Source organism: Perca fluviatilis, chromosome 21 (genome assembly GCF_010015445.1).
Source record: "Perca fluviatilis chromosome 21, GENO_Pfluv_1.0, whole genome shotgun sequence".
NCBI classification, from domain to species: Eukaryota; Metazoa; Chordata; class Actinopteri; order Perciformes; family Percidae; genus Perca; species Perca fluviatilis.
Genome location: NC_053132.1, coordinates 31,816,866 through 31,842,353, shown reverse-complemented (window position 1 = coordinate 31,842,353; position 25,488 = coordinate 31,816,866). Strand labels below are relative to the sequence as shown.

Here is a 25,488-nt window from a genome sequence, read left to right as displayed (position 1 = left end):
TTTTATTTCATCATAGGTACCATGAAATCCCAAATGTTCCCACACACCAGACTATAAACGACGCTGGCGCATCCTCCAGCTCCGGGCAGCCTCTCTCCCACTTGGCATTTCTGCATGTGACGTGACGTGACCTGCAGCGGCACCCCACTCCACTTGAGGAGCGGTCGGCTCGGTGTCTCTCAAAATCTGACGAAAACCTTTTAAACTGACCTTTGTCGATCTGAAATGAAGACAGATTCAGCAACTGCATGGCCTATTTCTCGCTTAAAATGTTTTCAGAAACCCGTTTCGGTGAACTATTTTAGTAGAATATGTGATCGTATTCTGAACGAGCCGCCATGACAGTCTGTTTTGAAATTTGGGACCAGCCAGTCCCATGTGACGCAATCGTCCAATCAGCTGCTCGTCATTTCCAGTAACTGTTTTAACATAGGTGTATAAAGTGGGCACTACGGCAGTAAGAGGTTAGTGCACATTAACAGTGGACTGACGAACCGTGCGGTACACACACGCTCCGAACCGAGACTAGCGAACAGAGCGGTTCGGGTGTTTTTTCATGAACCGTACCACCCCTAATTGCTAGTGGTAGGTTGTGTTTGTTACCCCTCAGAGGCAGAGCTATTTGACAGGCAAGATGGATATAACTCCTGAACTCAATCTAAATAGGGGGAACCAAAGAATGATTTGTTTCTGGCTACCGGAGCATGTGTGTGGGTAAAGCCACTAGTGGCCAGAGCCAAATTACCCCCAAAAGTAAATTAGCTTTTGAGAGTTGACTATAAACACTAACCTATATGTTCCTTTACAGAGATACACAGCGGTCTCCTAGATAGTTGACCAAATTGTAAGTTCATGTCACGGCCATCAGGTAGAAATGTTTCAACTTAATTCATAAGAAAATCATTTTTTCCATGATTTTCCCAAAGTTTGATAAGCTTTCTTAGCTTGGTCATCGCTATCAAGAAGACTCCAGCTAGAGCTGTGAGAGAATGCCACATTCATGTTATATGGTTAAGTCTGTAATCACGATCAGCAAAATGGGAAAAAGTGGGCATGTCATCTTCCTAGTTTTAATAGTTTATTTGATTTTATCTGAAGGCACGCAATTGCAGTTAAATAATGGGAGGGTTTTCCATTTGTACGCTTCTGTCGACATCTGCAGCACAAGAGTCCTAGCATAGGCTTTGCCACTGTAGTCCGGATCCAACACTGCACCCTAGTTGCTGAATTGGCCCAATGTCAAAAACAGCTTTTTTTGCCTCCCCCATTGTGTATATGGTGTGACGTGACGGCTGACTTTGAGGCTCACTGCAGTTGGACGTTTCTTATCTCAAAGCTCTGTGGGACTTTTTGTGTGTTAATGATTCAATCAGGAGAATTCCATGCCCATCTAAGTTGAATAGGCAGCCACCTAATCATGTCTCCATCTGGAACCTTGGCCACCCCACATACTGTATCCCAGCACATGTGGTACTCCGCTGGTCAAGTCAACTCACAGTGGATAGAGACAGGAAGTAGGCAAAATGGAAGCCAGTACTTTAAAACCTAGCACACTTGCTAAATGTAGATGTAAATGCTTTCTAAGTTAACTTCTTTTTCGAGCTAGGCAAGCTAGTTATCTTGAAGGATAGGAAAGTTTCTTAATTCAACCCTCAAATGGCATACAGTATGTATGTTGAAAATAATGTTGAAATATGTTTAAATAATTTCCCCCTGGGATTATTAAAGTATTTCTGATTCTGAAAGAGCAACGAGTCGCTGTAATTATTCCTCCTCTCCATAACTGCTGTGAACGTTAATTAAGTGGGTATCCTTATTCTGGGAGTCCCATGTGGGTTTATTACAGGTGTTTGGTCCCGTCAACAAACCTACATGGGCTGCCTGGAGGAGTGGCTCCACCACGGCTCAGCAGAAACGCTGTAGTATAAAATTCCATCTTTGTGTTTCCACAGACAGAGTGCAGTGCAGTCTCGCTATAAAAGAATCTCTTCATGGTCAGTATACACAGATGAGTAATGATTACGGCCTTTTTGTAACGTACATATGGGTGTACATATGAGTGTTGAGACAGACTTAGCCACTTACCAAGTCTACCTGTATTGTGTGACTACTTATTTGCTATTAAAAAAGAACTTTCATATCTACAGTTATAGTGATACATGTCAAAGAACTAGCTTCAGCCTTTCCTACTTCCTGCCTTTATCATTGGTTCAATGAAGGAAATATTAGATCCTCTAGCTCCATCCATTGTGTTTTAACTTTTACATTAGAGTAGATAAATGGGTTAGGTTACTGGCCAAGGCTACAGAAATGATAATCCTAAAATCTGAAGCTACCCCGTGGTTATAGATGACTATAAAAGAAGTCGTTGCATTCAGAGTTACTCATTTGACATTCATGTTAGCCAGATAGCTAACTTGTACTCTACTACTTGTAAATCTAGTGTCTCTTTGGCCCAACCAATGAAAACACGTCTACAAAAAGTAGTTCTGAAACCACTCTGCATGTCAGTGTCATGCTTCTTCCGCTGAGTGGAGAACCACTTCAGCCAAATGCTACAGTGTGAAGAACCCGGCAGTATTATCATTGCCCTGAGTTCCCTACTCTCTTAATGAGGGCCTAGATGTTTGAGTACTGTCCTCCATTACAAACTACAAACCACTGTCTCTTATTGTCATTTCATCACTTTATTATTTTACCGTTGACAGGTTACCCCAAAGTCAATATAAAGTCAAGATTGTTTCTTTAGAATGAAAGATTGTTGAGGTACTTTTAAAGCGTGTGATTAAGATCTATTGAGATTTTGATAATTATTTGGTCTCAAACATGAACTGAATCGATGTTTGAGATGACCATAAACAACAGAAAATCTCTGTGGAAGGTTTGTATGCTGCATTTGTATTGCTGTTATTTCAGTCTGTTGTAATTGTTCTGATGCCTTCGTGTTCTCGGCCAAATACCTTTTTCTTTGTATTAGCCTACTTCTAACAGGCCCATCTTTATGGTTTTGCACTACTTTGATCTTGTCACTTCCTGTATGTTACCGACTAGTTACTGTACATGTTAACAATGTTGGTGTAAATATGAGTGAACTTCATTATGTATCCTTTCTTGGCATAGGTTCTAGTTTAGCTCTGCATGCTTCTTCAAGGCAGAGCCACGCTGAAAGGCAGTGTGTTAGTGGAGCCAAAAGAGATCTCAAACATATTGCTATGGGATTTGGTGTGGGAATTCATGGTAATCATTTAAAGTGCTCATATTATGCTTTTTGGCTTTTCCCCTTTCCTTTATTGTGTTATATATCTTTTTTGTGCATGTTATAGGTTTACAAAGTGAAAAAGCCCGAAGCCCCCCCCAAAGGGACTTGCCATCTCCAACAGAAAACACTGTTCACCAACTGCTCCAAACAGCTCTATTGTAGTCCAGCCTTTACTTCAGAGACAAACGTTATAATGCTCGCCTAGCTGCTAGCATGGCACGCCCTCATACTCTTCTTCTGACTGGCTAGTAGTCCTTACCTAGGTACTGTCAGGGCACGCCCTCATACTCTGCTTCTGACTGGCTAGTAGTCCTTACCTAGGTACTGTCAGGGCACGCCCTCATACTCTGCTTCTGACTGGCTAGTAGTCCTTACCTAGGTACTGTCAGGGCACGCCCTCATACTCTGCTTCTGACTGGCTAGTAGTCCTTACCTAGGTACTGTCAGGGCACCTCATACTCTGCTTCTGACTGGCTAGTAGTCCTTACCTAGGTACTGTCAGGGCATGCCCTCATACTCTGCTTCTGACTGGCTAGTAGTCCTTACCTAGGTACTGTCAGGGCATGCCCTCATAGTCTGTTTCTGACTGGCTAGTAGTCCTTAACTAGGTACTGAGCATGTGCGACTCCCAACAAAGATGGAACAGAAGTGCGATGTCTCACTCTGTAGCTAAAACGGAGAGCTCAACACACAGGGTGAAAAGAGGAGCTGCAGCAATGTGCAGTACAACAAAAATATTGTGTTTTTTAAAAATTAAACCATGTAAACCTATTCTGATATAACCTCTAAATACAATTATGAACCTGAAACTGAGCATATTATGAGCACTATAAGTGACCTTTTCTGGGGGGTTGGCATTCTTCTGCAAGAAAATGTGGCAGCCAGTGTAGTAAATGATTTTCACATTATATATCTTAAAATAAGTCAGGATGCCCAGCTACCAGAACTCTTAAAATGAGATTAAAAGGCCAATGTCAAAGAATTTCCAGTTTCTCGATAAAACACAGACAAGATCTAAATGCTGTCTGACACAACTTATGACCTTCAAGTTGACAGGCATGTGTGTTCACTAGGGCTGCACAATATAAGGAAAATACTGTATGTGGAATGGGATAATGTTGTAGAATATCGCCATAACGATATTACTTGCGATAAATAAACGGATATCAAAATGTACTCCGTTCTGCTGCTTTCAGTATTCTGCTAAAATACAATAAATTGCTTGTTGAATTTAAAACAAATGAAAGGAAATCATTACCAACATTCTTTTATTGAACAAATTGAACATTGAGTTGAATATAAAAGGCACCACTAAAGAAAAGTGACAGATATATTTTAAAGTGCGGTTTTCAACTGATATTTTCTTTCAACTGACAATAAATCGGAGTCTCTTTCCCGATATGTAGCAACCTTTCACGATGTGTTTATTGCACCACTTGATATCACAATGACGATTTAAAAAAAAAATATATTTTGTAGCCCTAGTGTTAACCACTCTCCAGATTCTTAGTCTGGTTTATGCATAGTGTGCATTGTAATTTTGAGCACGTTAGCATTTAGCTCAAGCACGGTGCGTAAGTACAGCCTCAGAGTAGATACTTATGGTGCGTTCTTTTTGTCTTGTAATCGCGACTAGTAGCTCGAGTGTGACGTCACATCCGTATCGAAAAACGAATAACCACGGGTAGGCTACTGCTCTGCTTTCTGCTCAAGACTCGGCCATTGTTGTTATATAGCAACCGAGCGTCTCTAGCCAATTTCAGCTGCACAAGCTACAAAATAACTAATTAGGCGGTATTTAACTCCTAATAAGACTGTAGCGACATGCCTATAGGTAGCAGTATACAGCGCTATGTGTACGACTTCTTCATTTGGTTACAACAAAGACAAAAGTGCTTAAAATTGTAGAAAACCACAATGTTTACTACGTGTGATGCACGACGTAGCCATCTTTCGGGTCCTCTGAGTTCAGACGACTTGACGAGTCGTAAATACGACCTCGGGGGCGTTCTTTTTGCAACTTCCGGTTCATAACTCCAGAAAACAACTCGTAGATCGACTTCGGTGGACAAAAAGAACGCACCATTAGTCATGTTTCTAGCTACAGTAACACATCCTGTGTTAAGATGCCTTATCTAGACATTAGGTGCAGAAATGCCTTACTAGCCACAGCCATACTGTAGTTTTTAAAGTATTCTCGGCTGACCCTCCAAATTATAAAATTCTCATGTTAATTGGAAAAGGATTTTTCAATTTTGTTTTTCTAAATATCAAGTCCATTGTTCCTTCTTTGGACTTTTTTTGCTGACATGCACTCCAATCGACTGGTTCTTTGGCTCCACCCACTCCGCTCCCACCAACCAGCAACAGTATTCCTGCCTGTGAAAAGTATTTGTGTAAAACACTCGTCTACTTTTTTGCACACGAGACTAGAATCCAAAATCCAGAGCATGTGTTCCACTGCAGGTCAGTGGGTGAGACTGAGAGAGTGAGTGAGAGTGTTTTGTAAAGCCTTTACCACAGATGTATTATTGTGTTATAATAATAACAATAAACTCTTTCTGCATTGTCAGTTGTTTGACTTGTTTGATTTATTATTGAATTGCTAGCATATGGCAGAGTTAATGTATGCATCTGTTTTGTTTGGGTCATTGAACACAAACTTATTTTTATTAAACAGAAAAATCCCAAGTTGTGAAATGTGTCTAAACACAAGACTGTACTTCACAGTACAGTCGATAGTCTGAATATTTTTGAGTAAAACTAGAAACTATCATGATCAATAGGCCTACATAAATAAACATGATTGAAGATGAATCTTGATGAAGCATCATTATGCTTTTCACTAAAGAATTAGTCCCAATGATAACTGAATATTAATATTGTTGTGATTTAAGTCCACTCACCTCCATTGTATTGTATCGGTTGTAATGTACCTGGACAAATAAACCAAAAGTAGATACCAGCAGTACGGAAGAGGATTAGGGCCACATGTGAAAAATGTATTTAAGTTTAAAGTCAGAATTCTGAGAATTAAAAACTAAACAAATTACTTTAAAAAACAAACTCAGATTTCTTACTTAAAAAAATAAACAAAACTCAACATTCTGACTTTAAACTCAGAACTGTAATTCTTCACACATGTCCCTAATCTTCTTCCGTACTAGATGTTATATGAGAGAGATCATACGGCCTATGTCATTTGGGTGAACTGGCCTTTATAAAATATATTTATTTAGTCCGTGGTGGTTTCTGCCAGTTCACGGTGACTGTACAGGAACAGGACTGACCTGGAAGACAAACGAGTTGGACCATTAACTTTGGTGTTAATGTTTGAGCCCCGCGGAACACCGAGACAACACCGAGACAACACCGAGACCCCGCTTCCTTCAGCCCGGACCGAGCGCTCTGTCTGCCGCACAGCTGGTAACCACCTCCACGCTGTTTTTAGAACCATAAAACACAAGTTGTGCACGATTAGTAAGTGGATGCAGGGAACGTGTGGCAGATTTAAGAGAAGGATCAGGAAGTTTCAGCCCAGTTAACGTTAGGTCGATCCGTTAGGTGACTGATGGCTTCTCTTCCGTCTCTAACATGTCTGTCTTGTTGAATAGAACCGTGCAGCTGATCTCGGCGGACTGCACCGACCATGGAGATTTCATTTGCAGGGAAACGAGCTCTAGTCACCGGAGCGGGAAAAGGTAAAGGCTACACTTAACACAAATACACACACAGGAGGTTTTCAGCGCGTGCACTGCCACCACCAGGCCGCTTTAAAACGTCCCATCCTCTTCAGCCCGGCCTATGGAGGACTGAACAGGACTTAAGTCTCAATAAATCTATGTTTAAATAAATACAGGAACAAATAAATACAGGAATATATAAATAAATACAGATATAAGTAAATGCCGAAATAAATAAAATAATACATAAAAGAATAAATAAATTAATAAATGCTTTAAAATTATTTCTACATTTTTGTCCACCTACATTGATTTATTTCTGTATTTCTGTGTCCATAATTAGTTTAACTGTTTAAATATATTTTCTGTTCATTTGATCCCCCTACATGATTGATCTTTAACTTTATTTTCCCCAAAAAGAAATGTGTAGGTAGGTAAAAACATAGAACACACAGACTTGAACATATACAGTATAGGGTACATGAAACATAATGAAATATCAATATAAGCAAGAACCTGGACCTGCACACTGTAAACCCAGTTTTAGTTGTAATTCAACTTTTGCAAAGGCTCATGGGAAAACATATATGTTCCGAACGCTTTCGGGGGACTAATGGGGTCTGGACAGTGAGGGAGGGATTGTGCACACAGACTGATAATCTGTGATGTCTCCTGAGTGAGATCGTCCATTGGAAATTACAGTCTACATATTGTTATCCTTTCTGTTTTATTGGAACTAATGTATTGAATCCATTGTTCTTTATCCAAGTTATTTCTTTACTTTTGATAAGTATAGTCTAATGTTTGATTATTGTTATATTTCTACACGACTCCAGAAAAAAATCAGATGTGTTTGCTATATTTTTAGTAATGACTACTAATGTAAACTTGATTCGTCTACTGCATCAACTTACCGCTCTGTGATAATACATCTTGACCTGTTAAGTTGCACCTTGTGTAAAACCTTAAACAGTTTGAAGGGTAACTAGCGTTTTTTTCAACCTGGACCCTATTTTCCTATGTTTTTGTGTCTAAGTGACTGAACAACAATCTTTGACATTGGTCCAGTATTAAGAGAGATCTCTGCAGTCGGCAGTGGCGAAACAAGCTACAACCTAAGTTAAGAGGACAATTGTCCAGCTTGTATTTACCTTCACAAAAGTGCTGGTTTTGCCACTGACAGGCTCAGATTAATATTCTAAGTGTCTGACAACATTATGGAATGCATTGTTGCATTTCAAGTGTTGCATACTGGAACTTATCCTACTTTGGATGGATTGTGAGCTAAACCTGGTATCGCTGTCACTGTGTCACAAGCCAAAGCAAAAGAGTAACCAATGTAATAATAACTTATATTTTATAGGAAATAGACATATGACATACCCGAGGGCCAATTCGGGGATGATTTTGAATCATTTACAATCCCGTAATTTTCTCCTGTTGAAAGCTCGAATCAGGTTTTCACCCATCGTCTTCCACTTTCCCTTTTAGCTTTTAGTTCTTCTTTGTTTAATTTCCTTCTTTCCTGTGATGGTCTTGCCCCAGTATCAGCCATAACTACAGCAGATAACTCCTAAAATAACATTAAAATACAATCAGGCCTACATAAAGACATCTCCTGCTTCCTTTTACCTGGCTGGATACACTAACACAGGCTTCTCCGGTGTTACAATGAAATCTGTGACCCATCAGAATGTGTGCTCTGTAGCGCCGTCTACCTTCCGTAGATCATTCGGTGACTTCACCGGAAAAATCCTACCCGGGTAAAGGCATTAATAAAAACTATATGTTTTTGCTACTCATGGCAGTGTGATGCCTGCCCAGTTTCAGCAGCCTAACAGTACAACAACAAAATACAAATATGTTTTTTTTTACAAAACCCTTTTTTCACAATTCAACAAAAGAAATCCAAAGTTTTCAAATGTATCCAAACATAAGCAGCCATACAAATAAAATACAGTCTAAAATTGGCTATATTTTTTATATTTTAATAATCGTTTCAATAAATACATAAACAAGATTACAATATAACCGGATATTCAGTGTCAACTTTCAATACTTTTTTTAGTTTGTGATGCTTGGTGTTAAAGGCACACTTTGGTCTGAGAAACAAGGGGCAAGGCTCTAATTATGATTTGATAAACAAAAAGAAAACCATTTTCATTTCATAGAGAATGTGTCATTTTTAAAACAGACTGATGACTTGTTCATGGTGAGGAGTTAGATAACAAGGCAACACTTTAAGGCAGCCAGAAGTCAAGGCAATATAATAACCCAGTTGTAATGATATAAAATATGTCCTTAAAAGTTATACATGTGGAAAATACCGTACACTAAGAAACACTCAAACTGTCCTTACGTTTGCTTACAACTACATTACAGTGTGTTATCAACAATTTATTTAATATTTGTACTTCTAGGCGTAATTTACAGGGGGATGGGGCACGCCAACCCCAGTAATCAAAACTGGCCAGGGCAACCCACCTCAAAAAGCTAATATAATTTCCTTTACATAAATAAAGACATTTGCACCATAAATGGATCCAGAGATATTCACCAGAATACAGAAAATGAAGAGTTTGACATTCAAAATTTCAATTGCTGAACCCAAAGTTACGCCCTTGTTTGTACTACTTCTAAATAGTGGGACTTAAATCAAAGTGTTACCGTTAAAACATTACCTGATGAAAGCTGGGGCTGATCAAAATCAATGTCAATTAAAAAAATCAATTAAAAACTGTAATGACGTTGCGTGTGAACTTTGGGAGACTGATCAAGGCATGTGATGAGTTTGTACGTACACTCAAGAGTCTCGTCAGTTGCAACCCAGTGAGAAAATGGAATAGAAAAAAAGCTTTGTTCATGGAGCGCAGTGTGGAAAGCCTGAGACATGCGTGGAATGTGTGTGTGTGTGTGTGTGTGTGTGTGTGTCAGCTCTGGTGTCACGGCAGCAGCTCCTCTCTGTAATAAGTCTTTGTGTTTATGGATGCTTTGTGTCTCAGGAATCGGCCGGGCCACGGCTCTGGCTCTGGCACGCTGCGGGGCGAAGGTCACAGCGCTCACACGCACGCAGGCTGACCTCGACAGTCTGGTGCAAGAGGTACTCCGCTTACTTTGACTTAAAGTTCTATGTGATGGATGGTAGAGAGGGGGGAGATTTTCAAAGAAAAAAGAAAGAACATTCCGGCACACACTTGTCGTTTCAGTCACAAGGACCTTTTCAATTTAGTTTGGTATTTTCAGAATCAGCATCAGAATCAGAAAGATGATATTGCCACAGTAGTGGGACTACATTGAAGTTGCCTTGGTGATTGGGTGCATACATACAAACAAACATATTAAAATATAATAAGAATAAACAATAAATACCGAAACAGAGACAAATCCATACAAAATAGCTGTTTAAGTAGTTTAAGCACTGTGTGCAATTCAATTTTAGGGGTTGTCTCTGTGTGTGATCATGGACCAGTCTTGTATAAAGTACTACTTGCTTAGTACTAAAGCAATATTTGAGTAAAAGTGCAAGTATCTTATAAGAAAATGACTTTGGTAGAAGTTAAAGTCACCTTTTAGAGTATTACTTAAGTAAAAGTGTTAAAGTATCTGACATGTACTGTACTTAAGTTTCAAAAGTGATTTTCTGATATTTAATGTACTTAATAATTAGAAGTAAAAGTAAAAACTTTGATTTTGAACTTTATTGTGGCTTCCTTATAGTAAAGCATGATATTCAGGGTTTCCACTCCTTCTTAACCATCACATTCAAAGTCTTTTCCAGAACTTTCTAGGCACAATCTCCCCAAGTTAAAGGACCAAACCTTTTGGGACGAACAATATTTCAATCTTCACAAAACATTTCTTGCAAATACGGCCACAGGTGTGTAACGTTATAGATAGATAGATAGATAGATAGATAGATAGATAGATAGATAGATAGATAGATAGATAGATAGATATGGATAGATAGATAGATAGATAGATAGATAGATAGATAGATAGATAGATAGATAGATAGATATGGATAGATAGATAGATAGATAGATAGATAGATATGGATAGATAGATAGATAGATAGATAGATAGATAGATAGATAGATAGATAGATAGATATGGATAGATAGATAGATAGATAATAGATAGATAGATAGATAGATAGATAGATAGATAGATATATAGATAGATAGATATGATAGATAGATAGATAGATAGATAGATAGATAGATATGATAGATAGATAGATAGATAGATAGATAGATAGATAGATAGATAGATATGGATGGTTAGATAGATAGATAGATAGATAGATATGATATGGATAATAGATAGATAGATAGATAGATAGATAGATAGATAGATAGATAGATAGATAGATAGATAGATAGATAGATAGATAGATATGGATGGTTGGATAGATAGATAGATAGATAGATATGGATGGTTAGATAGATAGATAGATAGATAGATAGATAGATAGATAGATAGATAGATAGATAGATAGATAGATAGATATGGATGGTTAGATAGATAGATAGATAGATAGATAGATAGATATGGATGGTTGGATAGATAGATAGATTGATAGATAGATAGATATGGATGGTTGGATAGATAGATAGATAGATAGATAGATAGATAGATAGATAGATAGATAGATAGATAGATAGATAGATAGATAGATAGATATGGATGGTTAGATAGATAGATAGATAGATAGATAGATAGATAGATATGGATGGTTGGATAGATAGATAGATAGATAGATAGATAGATAGATAGATAGATAGATAGATAGATAGATAGATAGATAGATATGGATGGTTGGATAGATAGATTGATAGATAGATAGATAGATATGGATGGTTGGATAGATAGATAGATTGATAGATAGATAGATATGGATGGTTGGATAGATAGATAGATAGATAGATAGATAGATAGATAGATATGGATGGTTGGATAGATAGATAGATAGATAGATAGATAGATAGATAGATAGATATGGATGGTTGGATGGATAGATAGATAGATAGATAGACAGATAGATAGATAGATAGACAGATAGATATATAGATAGATATGGATGGTTAGATAGATAGATATGGATGGTTAGATAGATAGATAGATAGATATGGATGGTTGGATAGATAGATAGATAGATAGATAGATAGATAGATAGATAGATAGATAGATAGATATGGATGGTTGGATAGATAGATAGATAGATAGATATGGATGGTTGGATAGATAGATAGATAGATAGATAGATAGATAGATAGATAGATAGATAGATAGATAGATAGATAGATAGATAGATAGATAGCTTTATTCATCCCGAGGGAAGCTACAACCATAACACAACAAACACACATACACACATATATCTCACATACATAAAAATCACTCAGAAATTTAAAGAGTTAACAATTTATATACAGATAGATAGACAAATAAATGGATGGATAGATGGATGTATATAGATAGAAAGAAAGATGGATGGATGGATGGACATTATTATTCCCAAACTGGGATATTACTATGTTCTACTACTACTATGTTATCTTTATTAGCACCCCATTCACCGCTGTCGTCTGGGTGATCATCGTCTGTTACCATGGCGACAGAGCCTGCAGCAGGCGCTTCCGTGGCGTTATCAGTTATTATGCTTCCTCCTCTTCTTCTTTGGTTTTGGCCTATGGTTTTGGCACTTGGCATTATGTCACCAACTGGAATGGAGCGTGCACTAACTTGGCAATCTAGGAGCAATGATCCGCCAAACTGCTTTTTTTTGCAGTCTAACAAATTTCTTCTGATTTTATTTTGTATAATAATATTTGTATTTTGTTACATTACAACACTGTCATGGACACACCTCCAAAAACAGCTGTGGACCATCATGTCTTGTCCTCATCATCAGGGTTCAAAATTAACTTTTTCGTCCACCAGCCAAATGACTAGTGAATGTTCAAATTTTACGAGCTACTCAATAGATTACCATTGTATTTTTGGCTGGTGAGTGAAGCAAATCTACCAGCCACTTGCATATTTTACCAGCATTTGGGTGGTAGATGGTGCTAATTTTGAACCCTGCTCATCATGATTTGTATTTAAGCACTATGCACTATGTCACTCTACTATTACGTGTCTTGAGGAAGGTCCTTGGGACCGAAACGTCAACCGGCCAAATAAACCAATGCAGTAAAGTGTGTGCAGGAATGTTCTTTCTTTTTTCTTTGGAAATGGATCCTCGGGGGACTTCTTTCCCTGCACCACAAAGAAGAAAAAGCAAGTGGTGTGCGTGTTGCGTTTTACTCATCAGAGATGGGAGAGATTCCCATGTTTATGACTGCTAAAACCTTCACGTCATCTGACAACTCCAGACTGTTGTATTATTAAAGAGTTGGCTGTGTGAGGGCTAATGAAAACATGAGGCACCATATTTGTTTAGTTTTCAGAATCTATTTTTTTTTTTTTTGCACCAATCTGAAATATCTGAGCTTTCAGAACAATTAAAGCTCTGTCTCCTCCTTCATCTGTTGTCTGCTTCTGGCTTCCTCTCACAGTGTGCGTCCATCACCCCGGTGTGTGTGGACCTGGCGGACTGGGGGGCCACGGAGGCGGCCCTGCAGGATGTTGGCCCCATCGATCTGCTGGTGAATAACGCTGCCTGTGCCAATCTGCAGCCATTTCTGGACGTTACACAGGACCAGTTTGAACAGTAAGACAAAACAGGATGCTTTAACCAGCAGCAAGTAGTCATAGAATACAACGCAATGTAGAACATATGAGTCAGAATCGACAATTTCAGGGCGCCCTCTGGTTGAGTGTGCGCCACATGTAGGCTACTAAAGGCTGTTTTATGCTTCTGCGTCGAATCAACGGCGTACCCCCGCAGACCCCTCTGCGTCGCCGCGAACCCCCCTCCGAGCCCTCCGCCGTAGCTTGACGTGCACCTCCAAAAATTTTAACTTTGCGTCGAGGCGACACAGACCGCCAGGACTGTGATTGGTCAACTGGTCCTGTGTGTTGATAGTGGGTGTGTCCAGCAGCCTACTGTGGGGAGTAGCAACATGCTAGTTCACTGACATCAGCTCGGCAAATAAACTCAGACATATTCTGGTTCCAATGACGGGGTTATCCGTTAGTAAAGTATCTATATGTCAGTAACGTTTTGATATTAGCACTTCTCCAGCAAGCAGGACTATGTGGGCAGTTGTGCTAAAGTTAGCTTGCTAACATAACATAAACTGGCTGGCAGACACCTCGCAGATAACCTCCAACTTATTTTCTGGTAACAGTAACTAGGTCAATGGATTTTACTGTGTCTATTTCTCGATACTTTTTACAAAATCTAAGCAAGAAAAGGCCAAACAAATGAGATTAATATTTTAGCACGACAGTCTATGGGGTTAGCCATTCTGAGTATCTTTTGGTGGTGAGCGACACAGACACAGGCGACACCCCCTAGCGTTGTGGCGGTGAAATGCACCATGATGCAAAGCAACCCTGACGCAGAAATTCGAAAGGGTCACCACGCCGTAGCAACGACGCCGTAGCAACGACGCCGTAGCAACGACGGCGTGGAGTTGACGCAGAAGCATAAAACAGCCTTAAGGCTCAGTCCTTACCGCAGTGGTGCAGGTTGGATTCCAACCTACAGCCCTTTGCTGCATGTCGTCCCCACTCTCTTTCCCCCCTTTCCTGTCTACAGCTGTCCTATGAACTAAAGGCAAAAATACCCCCCAAAAATAATCTAAAAACACAATTTCAATCAAGAATTTGATCATACGGCCACCTGTTATGTTTATTACGGTACATGTTCTAAGATGTCTTTCATCCCCAGGTCATTTAATGTGAACGTGAAAGCTGTGCTGCATGTCTCCCAGGTAACGGCTCAAATCCACATCACTACACTTGCATGTCCTGCATTCTTGGCTCCATTTTGTTCTTTTTTTTCCTTTGGTTGTAATAGATGTTTTGCTGATCTAAACATGAATGGTAACCTCACCCCTATTTTCCACCGGGCGCGTCTGCGCTGCATTCTGAATTCGTGCGTGAAGCGTCAGATCTATTTTCACGTGAGCCGCAGGGCGTTCTGACAGCCGGGCAGGAAGGGAAACAGCGAGAGTATCCAGTCAGTTTACCAAACCCCCATGACGTATATGTCTCCTCTACTACACCATGGACAGGAGAGATCTTGGAGGTGGAAAAACTTAACAGACATCTCAGATCTTTTTTACGCCAGAAAAGAGAAGGCATGGAGTCTAACTGTAGGAGAGCTTGGACTGGAAGGTAGATACTAGTTTAATAAACACTTGATTGTTCTGTAAAGTGAGATAGATAGACATAGAGACAATGTAATCTGCAAGTCGGGCAGCAAGACGCTCCAGACGCTCCCGGTGTGGTATGGCGCGAGGCGGAGGGCGGAACAAAACCAGAACACAGCACAAACGTGCCCAGTGGAAAATCGTGGTCAGGTGTACAGTATGTACAACAGGACTTAAAGGTGCTCTAAGCGATGTGACGCGTTTTTTAGGCTACAACATTTTTTGTCACACAGGAAACATCTCCTCACTATCTGCTAGCTGTCTGTCCTCTGAACACACTGTAAAAAACATCTCCTCACTATCCGCTAGCTGTCTGTCCCCTGAACACACTGTAAAAAACATCTCCTCACTATCTGCTAGCTGTCTGTCCTCTGAACACACTGTAAAAACATCTCCTCACTATCTGCTAGTTTTTTTTTTTTTTTTCCCCCCAAAAAAGCCAACTTGTCTCTGTAGACAGCCCAGGCTCCACAAACGGCAACAAAAACAAAGTGGCCAACCTGCACCACCAAACTTAACAAACAGTCTTCCAGCCAACAACCGACAAGAAGGATTTGGGGGTGGGGGTTGGGGGGTTAGTGCGCGGAAGGGAGGGGGAGGGGAGGGGACGGGATGAGGAGGAGGGAGGGACGAGCTAGCCTCCGTTTTGTTTGACAATACTTTGAATGTCAACAAGAAGTGACGTCACCCAACATCGCTTAGAGCACCTTTAATTCCCTTGTTAAAAAAAAAAATTAGATGAGATTAGATTAATTTTTTTGCCGTTTCTTGTGTACTTACATACATAAAGACATTGAAACAACTGTTCTCCACCAGCCAATTGCAATGCAACAGGAAAAGACGATCATACAGACGTACGTAAGAATACATTGACTAAAATATATAAAACCAGATCAAAAACCTTTAAAAACAGTCGACAATACAGTGTGTTAAAGTGCTGTTGTATGTAGTTAGCAGGGCAGTGTGTTGAAAGTGTTATGGTGCTCAACACAGTCAGTCAGTCAGGGAGCATTGGCAGGGGACACAATCTATTTACAATCCTAACTTTCTGTGGAAAGAAGCTGTTGAGCATCCTGCTGGATCTGGTTTAATTTAAATGTCTGCCTCATCTAACTGCTTCTGTCAAATCAAACCGAGCTCTGTCTCTGTGGTCAGATAGTGGCTCGTGGTATGAAGGCCAGGCGATCTGGAGGCTCCATCGTCAACGTGTCCAGCCAGGCCTCACAGTGTGCCCTCAGAGACCACACTGTCTACTGTGAGTAACAGAGGAACCGCCGTGGGCCAACATTCACCTGGAGCCTTTCCTTGGAGAATAAAAGGGATTTCAGTTCTTAGATGTGTGTATGAACAGGGCCCAGGTTTCCCTGCTGCAGCCCTGGTGACAGTAAAGTTCCTGTGCTCTTTGTGTCCCTGTCATTGTTCAGGTGCCACTAAAGCAGCCCTGGACATGCTGACTAAAGTGATGGCTCTCGAGCTGGGACCCCACCAGGTACTTTTACACTGACACAGCATGGCAAATACCTTTTAATAATTTGGACTATATTTTGGCTCAAACTTAAAGCTATAGTGCGTAGTTTCTGTCTCCCCCATGAGGAATTATAAGTAATGGCAACAAAACTGTCGGCACGTCCACATGACACAAGCCTTCCGTGACCGCGCCCCCAATATATAACCAATATTCTGTGTCTAGCTCAGCTGAAGACACTGAGTCTGTGGTACATCACCGTCTCGTTCCCTACTGAGTCTGTTTGGTAGGCTACCGACAACGTGATCTTCACCCTTCAACTGACTTCACCAGTTTAGTATGCGACTGTCCTGCTATTATTACCGACATGTGAACTAACCACGGACACTTTCACACGTTCATAGACTCACGGCGGTGCGCTGCCGAGAGTGAATAGGGAACACATTGGAATGGATATTTGGAGTTTAAAGAATATTAACTGATGTATGAAAACTGCCTGTTAGATTAATTAACTTGTTAATTGAAGGGATCGTTCCGGCCCACTTTAACCCCTGGCTGTACGTAATGCAGTTAAACAAACCCTGATATGCACTGTATGTATGTAATGTTTCCAATACAGATTCCCAAACCTGAGCTTGCTATTGGCCGAAACCGAGTACCGATCCAATACCAGCGTGTTAAAAAAAATACGTATATTTTATTATGTTTTAACATCTATCTCCTACTATCCCTGTATGGATGTGATATGATTTCTATCATTGTTGTACGGTCTGGCTCTGGTTGAACCCTTCGTGAAACATGAAGAAACACAAACAATGAACTCCACAGAACTTTCTTTTATTATCCAGTTTGACAGTCAGTCATAACGGACAAAGAATATAAATAAACTACGTTAAAGTAGATTTTCTTCGGGGCTAAATTACATGGTATGGGATCGGTGCATAAACTCCAGCACTTGCCGATTCCGATACCAGCATTTTAGGCAGTATGGGAGGCTTTTCCGATATCGGTATCGGAACATCTCTAAATAATATTATCACATCATACAAATTTTTGTATGCATCTCTTAAATATATATTATATATAAGGGATCAGTACAGTCAGCAGCTCATCATTTCCTCACTTACTATGATTCCTCCTATCTCTAATACTTAAAGCAAGACTCACTGTTGCTGTGTCGCATCACTCACTTGGTCGGGTATGATTGGTAGCTTATTGTGGCCAATGTTAGGTAAAGTTAGGTAATATTGCAGTCAGTCCTATGACCCCCCCACCCCACACACACTTGTGCTGATGTTAAATTGGTTTAGTTGTTTACTCTGCAATAGAAATGGTCCGCCAGTGCCTACATTGGTATTTTTGTTCATTGTGATGTCATTTCTTGGAGTATCTTAAAATGCTTCATATCCCTAAAATCAGTACAACCTAAGCTAAAAGCTTATGTAAGTCAATAAACCGATATAATTAGTAAAAGTATGACATTTTGAAAAGAAATTGTGTCATAAAATAAAAGGAAAATCAAACATAGTTTCATCAAATTTTACTAAATAAACCCAGAAAACATTTTGATCCAAAAGATTTCTAAATGTAGAAACATAACCAAAATAGTTCTTAAGTTATTTGAACTCTAAACTTTTTTGTTTGAGATATGCTTATTTTAAAATATAAAGGCGTTTTGATGGTTTCATCTGCAATAGAATGGTTTTATAAGGTTTTGCACTGGATGTCACGTAACATGATAGCGTCATCACGAGCGTACAAAATAATGACACAAAAGACAGAAGCATCAGCTTTTTGCTGCAAAAAGAATCAATGCTCTAGCTATGGTTTTTATTTTAGATTGATTTATACAGGGTCATGTGGAGGTCCCTTCTCTACAGCTAAAATAGTTTAGCATTTAGCATAATCCCAAAATTGTAAATACTCGTAGCCACAGTGGCTCATCAAAGTCACATAGAGTCTCTTTTATAATGACTGAACAGTGAACGGTATTAATGAAGAATATTAAATGAGCACGATTAAATCATTTTTAATTTGTCTGTGCTGTCTTTAGTAACTAAGTAAATGTACTCATGTGCTGTACAATTTTGAGGTAGCCTACTTTTACTTACTTACAGTGCCTTGCGAAAGTATTCGGCCCCCTTGAACGTTTCGACCTTTTGCCACATTTCAGGCCTCAAACATAAAGATATAAAACTGTAATTTTTTGTGAAGAATCAACAACAAGTGGGTCCCAATTATGAAGTGGAACGAAATTCATTGGCTATTTCAAACTTTTTTAACAAATAAAAAACTGAAAAAGTGGGCGTGCAAAATTATTCAGCCCCTTTACTTTCAGTGCAGCAAACTCTCTCCAGAAGTTCAGTGAGGATCTCTGAATGATCCAATGTTGACCTAAATGACTAATGATGATAAATAGAATCCAGCTGTGTGTAATCAAGTCTCCGTATAAATGCATCTGTTCTGTGATAGTCTCAGAGGTCCGTGTAAAGCGCAGAGAGCATCATGAAGAACAAGGAACACACCAGGCAGGTCCGAGATACTGTTGTGGAGAAGTTTAAAGCCGGATTTGGATACAAAAAGATTTCCCAAGCTTTAAACATCCCAAGGAGCACTGTGCAAGCGATAATATTGAAATGGAAGGAGTATCAGACCACTGCAAATCTACGAAGACCCGGCCATCCCTCTAAACTTTCAGCTCATACAAGGAGAAGACTGATCAGAGATGCAGCCAAGAGGCCCATGATCACTCTGGATGAACTGCAGAGATCTACAGCTGAGGTGGGAGACTCTGTCCATAGGACAACAATCAGTCGTATACTGCACAAATCTGGCCTTTATGGAAGAGTGGCAAGAAGAAAGCCATTTCTTAAAGATATCCATTAAAAGTGTTGTTTAAAGTTTGCCAAAAGCCACCTGGGAGACACACCAAACATGTGGAAGAAGGTGCTCTGGTCAGATGAAACCAAAATCAAACTTTTTGGCAACAATGCAAAACGTTATGTTTGGCGTAAAAGCAACACAGCTCATCACCCTGAACACACCATCCCCACTGTCAAACATGGTGGTGGCAGCATCATGGTTTGGGCCTGCTTTTCTTCAGCAGGGACAGGGAAGATGGTTAAAATTGATGGGAAGATGGATGGAGCCAAATACAGGACCATTCTGGAAGAAAACCTGATGGAGTCTGCAAAAGACCTGAGACTGGGACGGAGATTTGTCTTCCAACAAGACAATGATCCAAAACATAAAGCAAAATCTACAATGGAATGGTTCACAAATAAACATATCCAGGTGTTAGAATGGCCAAGTCAAAGTCCAGACCTGAATCCAATCGAGAATCTGTGGAAAGAACTGAAAACTGCTGTTCACAAACGCTCTCCATCCAACCTCACTGAGCTCGAGCTGTTTTGCAAGGAGGAATGGGCAAAAATGTCAGTCTCGCATGTGCAAAACTGATAGAGACATACCCCAAGCCACTTTACAGCTGTAATCGCAGCAAAAGGTGGCGCTACAAAGTATTAACTTAAGGGGGCTGAATAATTTTGCACGCCCAATATTTCAGTTTTTTATTTGTTTAAAAGGTTTGAAATATCCAAGAAATTTCGTTCCACTTCATGATTGTGTCCCACTTGTTGTTGATTCTTCACAAAAAATTACAGTTTTATATCTTTATGTTTGAGGCCTGAAATGTGGCAAAAGGTCGAAAAGTTCAAGGGGGCCGAATACTTTCGCAAGGCACTGTACGTATTTACAATGTATTTCAGTGTATGCTTAATGTCAGCTTTATATCCAGGTCATATGGTTGACCACAGCAGGCTTGTGAAGTGAACTGGTTTAAAAAGAGACAATGTTGTGCACATCCATGTAGTTGCTGATGAAGGAAGGCCACATTTTGGGCCGAAACGTTGTGTGCCTGATTCTGCATTATTAAACATTTTTTTGGAGCAATTAACTGTTGACTTTACCTTTACCTTGAACATTTCTTTTTTTGTCCTGCACCAGAACCTACATGAATGTGCACAACATTGTCTCTTTTTAAATCAGCACATCAGGCTACCACCGATAAATCTTTATTATAATGTATTTATTTTACTGTATTTTACTCACCTTTCTGTTCATCTTTTTCCAATGCTTATAACGTCATTGCTACCCTGCACTTTCATTCATTCATGTGTTGCAGCTGCATCCTCATTTGTACTGCACATCTCTTTTAAATGTTCTACTCATTTTTTTAATTTCATTCTTTTTATTTTAGTATGCATATTATAGTACATATAGGCCTACATGTATGTTGTTATGTATACAGAGCCTCTTGGGGACAACATTTTCCCTCTAGATGAAGAGTTTCATATTGTCTGTCTGTGTTAATCAATGACTTCATTAATATTTGCTAAACTGTACAATGCTTTTTTGACATTAAAATTGTGACTACAAAAAAGAGACATGTTTAGACGTGTTCTTGAATGACGATCCAGTGTTGTGTTCTGATCAGATCCGTGTGAACAGTGTGAACCCCACGGTGGTGATGACTGAGATGGGTCGTCTGGGCTGGAGTGACCCCGGAAAAGCCAAGACCATGACGTCCCGCATCCCTCTAGGCCGCTTCGCAGGTCAGACACTACAGGCTGCATATATACAGTACATCATGTTGACACCACGTAGATCAGGAGGCCGCAGCTGATCTCAGGAGATTGTGGTCGTTTTGGGGCGAATACACAGATTCTCTTATGATTCTCCCATTCTGTAATACAGTGACATGCCATTTCAGATCACTGTTGGTATAGTTCCAGGATGGGAGAAAATGGACGCAGTGACGGTGCCTCTGCAAAATAGCCTCGGGAAGGAAAATGTTTTGGTGAAACATGTGCATGTAGGGAGGGGTGCTCTGGAATTCAAATGGCTGCCATGTGTGTGATGAGAATGTTAACCCTCCTGTTGTCCTTGGGTCCCATTTGACCCATTTTGAAAAAGTTTTTTTTTTTTCAACCAAATTGTCAAAAAGAAATAACGTGGAGGGTTCCATACAACCATTACTGTTCACCAGTAAAATAAATGATCAGTTCACTACTTTCATTTAGTTTGGGTGTTTTATACAATTTTATAGCATTTTAAGAAAATAACTGATAAAAGAACATTGAAAAAAGTGACAAAAATGTCGGAAGATAAATGTGATTTGATTGCCGGTTCTAGCTGGGAGGATATTTCCCGAATAGAGCTGGAGTTTAGAAAACGGAAAGTGATCCCGTAAATGAAACGTCGTGGATATAGATTACTGGCCTTTCTGTACAGCTTGAAAAAAATACATGGTACCTATCCCCATCCATTATCTATACCAGCTGGAGCCTATCCCAGCATGCATGGAGTGAAAGATCACCAGTCCATCTGGTTACTGCATATCTTAAACATAGTTCAACGTTTTGGGGGGAAAAACAGCCATTTGCTTTCTTTCTCAGAGTGTGATGAAAAGATGGATATAAATCTCAAAATATAGTGTTCAGGATTTAACATGGAGCTGCTCCCAGCTCCGGCCTGTACAGTTACAACCATTTTATGATGACGGGGGGAGCCCATAGTCATACCACCAGAGCCAGTGCAGCAAATCGTTATACCTTAAGTGGAAGATGGGTAAGGAATAGTTTCTGTGTGCTGGTGCCATGGCATGGGATAGGGATGGGAAGCCTATCCCATCCCCCCTCTCCCCCCACCCCTCCTATGCATACCAGGGTACTGAAAAGGAGGCTGATGGTTGATTCAGATTCAGGAATGTGGATTGAGGAATGTGGATTCACCCTTGCCTGGCCATTCAGTCTATATGTGTTTTGTGGACTGGATAGGGTTTATTCTGTCCTCCCTGTGTTCACAGTCTCTGTGTATCTGGGTCAGTGTTGGACTCCACCAAGACTGACTCATCAATTCTGTTCATGGTTTTCATCGACAGTCAGCATCTGGAGGTGCAGCCAACGAGTTCATCTTATTTTTATCTTATCTTATTGTCAGAATGGCTGTAGACAAAATGCCTCCAGTGCTGCAATTATGCAGAGTATACTAGGGTTGCACGAGATTGACAAAATGTGTAATGACCATGAATAATGTCGATATTCATTTCGACATTCCTATACATACTTTATATAAAAAGACAAAAGTAATGGGAAAACGCATCAAAATAGATTTACAGAACATCAAAACAACAGGTTTTACACATACGCTGTACCACCATACCGCACGTTTGGACAGTGCATTAGCTTGAGCCACATCTGTTGGCTTAAAGCCAAAGTACTTCCACGCTGGCGAGGAAGCGTTATTTTGGCTACTAACATTTTCTCTTCAATCTCCATAGTTTGGTCGTCTCCCTGAGCTACACTCATGTTCTTACTTTTCTCTCTCTTCTTTCCTTTCGCTCCACACACTTGCTTCGCAGTTCACACTCTATCTTTCTTGTCCTTTCGCTTCTCGCTTCTTTCGCTTTCTCTATCTCCCTCTTCACTCACGCTGTCGAAGTGTGCACGTGTGACAGGGCAACTGGCCAATGAAATATGCAGGCTCTAAATTAATCACAACTCACAGCCACCGGTGCATCTCTCCACGAAATAAACGGAATATCGCATGTTCTTAGGGACATTTTCGTTATTGATATTGCACAACGTGATATTGCAAAAAACAATATTGAGTCGATATATCGTGCACCCCTAGTGTATACACACACTTGTGCTACATAGATGTGTTCCCTAAGCTGCCTGTGTGTCTGTGTGCAGAGGTGGAGGACGTGGTCAACAGTATCCTGTTCCTGCTGAGTGATAAGAGCAACATGACTAATGGAGTCACTCTGCCGGTGGACGGAGGCTTCCTGGCCTGCTGACCAACACCAGCCTCGTCTCAGCACACTCCCCCCCCATATGATGGGGGAAAAGAAGAAATACTTCCTGTCTTATCACCTCACTGCATTATACAAATAGAGGACAAATCTATTCAGTAATTAAACTAAACCAACCTCTAACTTTTCTTTCTTTGTGTTTATTTATATTGGAGCATGTTTCGTTGCTATTTATGTACATTTTACTGGTATCTACAGAGAGCTTAAAGGTGCAGTAGGTAAAACTTATAAAACTAACTGTCTGTCATATTTGCTGAAACTGACCCTATGTTTCAGTAGAACTACACGAAGCAGGTCATTTAAAAATCTGGCACCACCTACAGCCTGGAGTGCGATTTGCAAAAATCCACCGCTCCCTGTTCAGATGCACCAATCAGGGCCAGGGGGGGTGTCTAACTGTTCAGATGCACCAATCACGGCTGGGGGGGGTGTCTAACTGCGTGTCAATCACTGCTCATGCACACGCATTCATTCTCCCTTGTGGAGGGAGGGGCTTAAGAGACCGTTTTGGGCTTTAGCAGAAAGGGGGGAGGGACTGAGAAGTTGTTAATGTTCAATTTTTTGGCTAAGTCCTGGATCTTCCCAATCCTACCTACGGCACCTTTAACATGAGGTGGTTAGAAACAAGTCTGAGAACTGATGATGTAGGGGTTTATTTAACATACTGCATTCCACAGAGGATACAATCATAATGGCTGAGGCACCAGCAGGATTCTGTATTATTATTGCAAAACATGGTATTTAACTGCTAATACTAGGAAAGCAAAAATAGTCATTATGGTCATGAATAAAATAGGAATTTACTGGCGTTTTTCCTCTGACTGTGAATATATGAGGGCTGGGGGAACACCTATAAAAGCACACTGCAACCACTAATCACACTACAAAAAAGAGCCATAAGAACAGTTCATAAAGCAGGATATTATGATCACACCAACTTACTGTTTTTACATTCCAGAGCTTTAAAGTTCATTGATCTAGTTGAATTTCAAGTTGCACAAATCATGTATAAAGCTAAAAGCAGACTACTAACAGGTAATATTCAGAAGTTCTTTTTTGATAGAGGGGGGGGTTATAATTTAAGGGATAAGTTTAAATTAAAGGTTTGAGCTGTTCGCACAACTATAAAAAGTTAATACATTACAATCAGTGGTGTGAAATTGTGGAATGGAAATTAAAACAATGTCCAAACATAATCCAGTTAAAACAAATGGTACAAAGCAATGATTTTCACTTTAACAGCTGCAATATATGTGTTCATTGACGTATGTGTTTGATTATGTGTGTGTGTTTCTGTGTGTGTATATGTATGTATATATGTGTGTATGTATGTATAAATATATATATATATATATATATATAGGCTATATATTATAAGATAATTGTGAATAAGATATAAATGTGTTAAATGAAATAATAGTAATAATAATAATAATAATTTACTAAGTTATGGAAAAGGGGTAGGATTAAATAAGTGTATACTTCTTCCTACTCCTTTTCAGACATGTCTATGTTGGTTAATGTTACTTATTGTTTATTGTTTTGCTTATTTAACTTATTAGTTTAACTTATTATATGTTGTTTGGTTTATTTTTGATATGTCTGAAATAAATTTCTTCATTAATTCATTCATATAGGAATAACAGTTAAATATAATAGCCATTTTGATAAAGCAATAGCAGAACAAGTGTTTGCTCTGTAACTAAAGCAGAGGTTACCGAAGATAGAACTCCTCCTGCATGGAGGCCACATACAGGGTTTTCATAATCTTGATTTAATTAATATGATTTATAATTTAGTTTGAAAAGTTTGTAGGAAGAACACAGAAATACAGTAAACTGTATACTGTGTATGGCAGTGTTTCCCAACCTAGTTGGACCCCC

At 39.7% G+C, this 25,488-nt stretch overlaps 1 protein-coding gene across 1 annotated transcript; it reads left to right on the top strand.

The window, feature by feature from the left end:
* Positions 1-6,417: 6,417 nt before the first annotated feature.
* Positions 6,418-23,728, top strand: dcxr (dicarbonyl/L-xylulose reductase). Its single transcript, XM_039787186.1, has 9 exons — positions 6,418-6,685; positions 6,874-6,960; positions 9,945-10,042; positions 13,503-13,657; positions 14,783-14,825; positions 16,422-16,521; positions 16,691-16,755; positions 21,227-21,344; positions 23,487-23,728. The coding sequence occupies exons 2-9, from the start codon at positions 6,909-6,911 to the stop codon at positions 23,588-23,590; spliced, it is 735 nt and encodes a 244-aa protein (XP_039643120.1). The 5' UTR covers positions 6,418-6,685; positions 6,874-6,908; the 3' UTR covers positions 23,591-23,728.
* Positions 23,729-25,488: the final 1,760 nt, after the last annotated feature.

Bases quoted from the DNA above. Each gene is read 5' to 3' on its own strand.
- dcxr (XM_039787186.1), top strand. From the start codon at position 6,909: ATGGAGATTTCATTTGCAGGGAAACGAGCTCTAGTCACCGGAGCGGGA. The intron at 6,961-9,944 runs GTAAAGGCTACA...TTTGTGTCTCAG, and splicing joins AGTCACCGGAGCGGGAAAAG to GAATCGGCCGGGCCACGGCT. The intron at 16,756-21,226 runs GTACTTTTACAC...TGTTCTGATCAG, and splicing joins TCGAGCTGGGACCCCACCAG to ATCCGTGTGAACAGTGTGAA.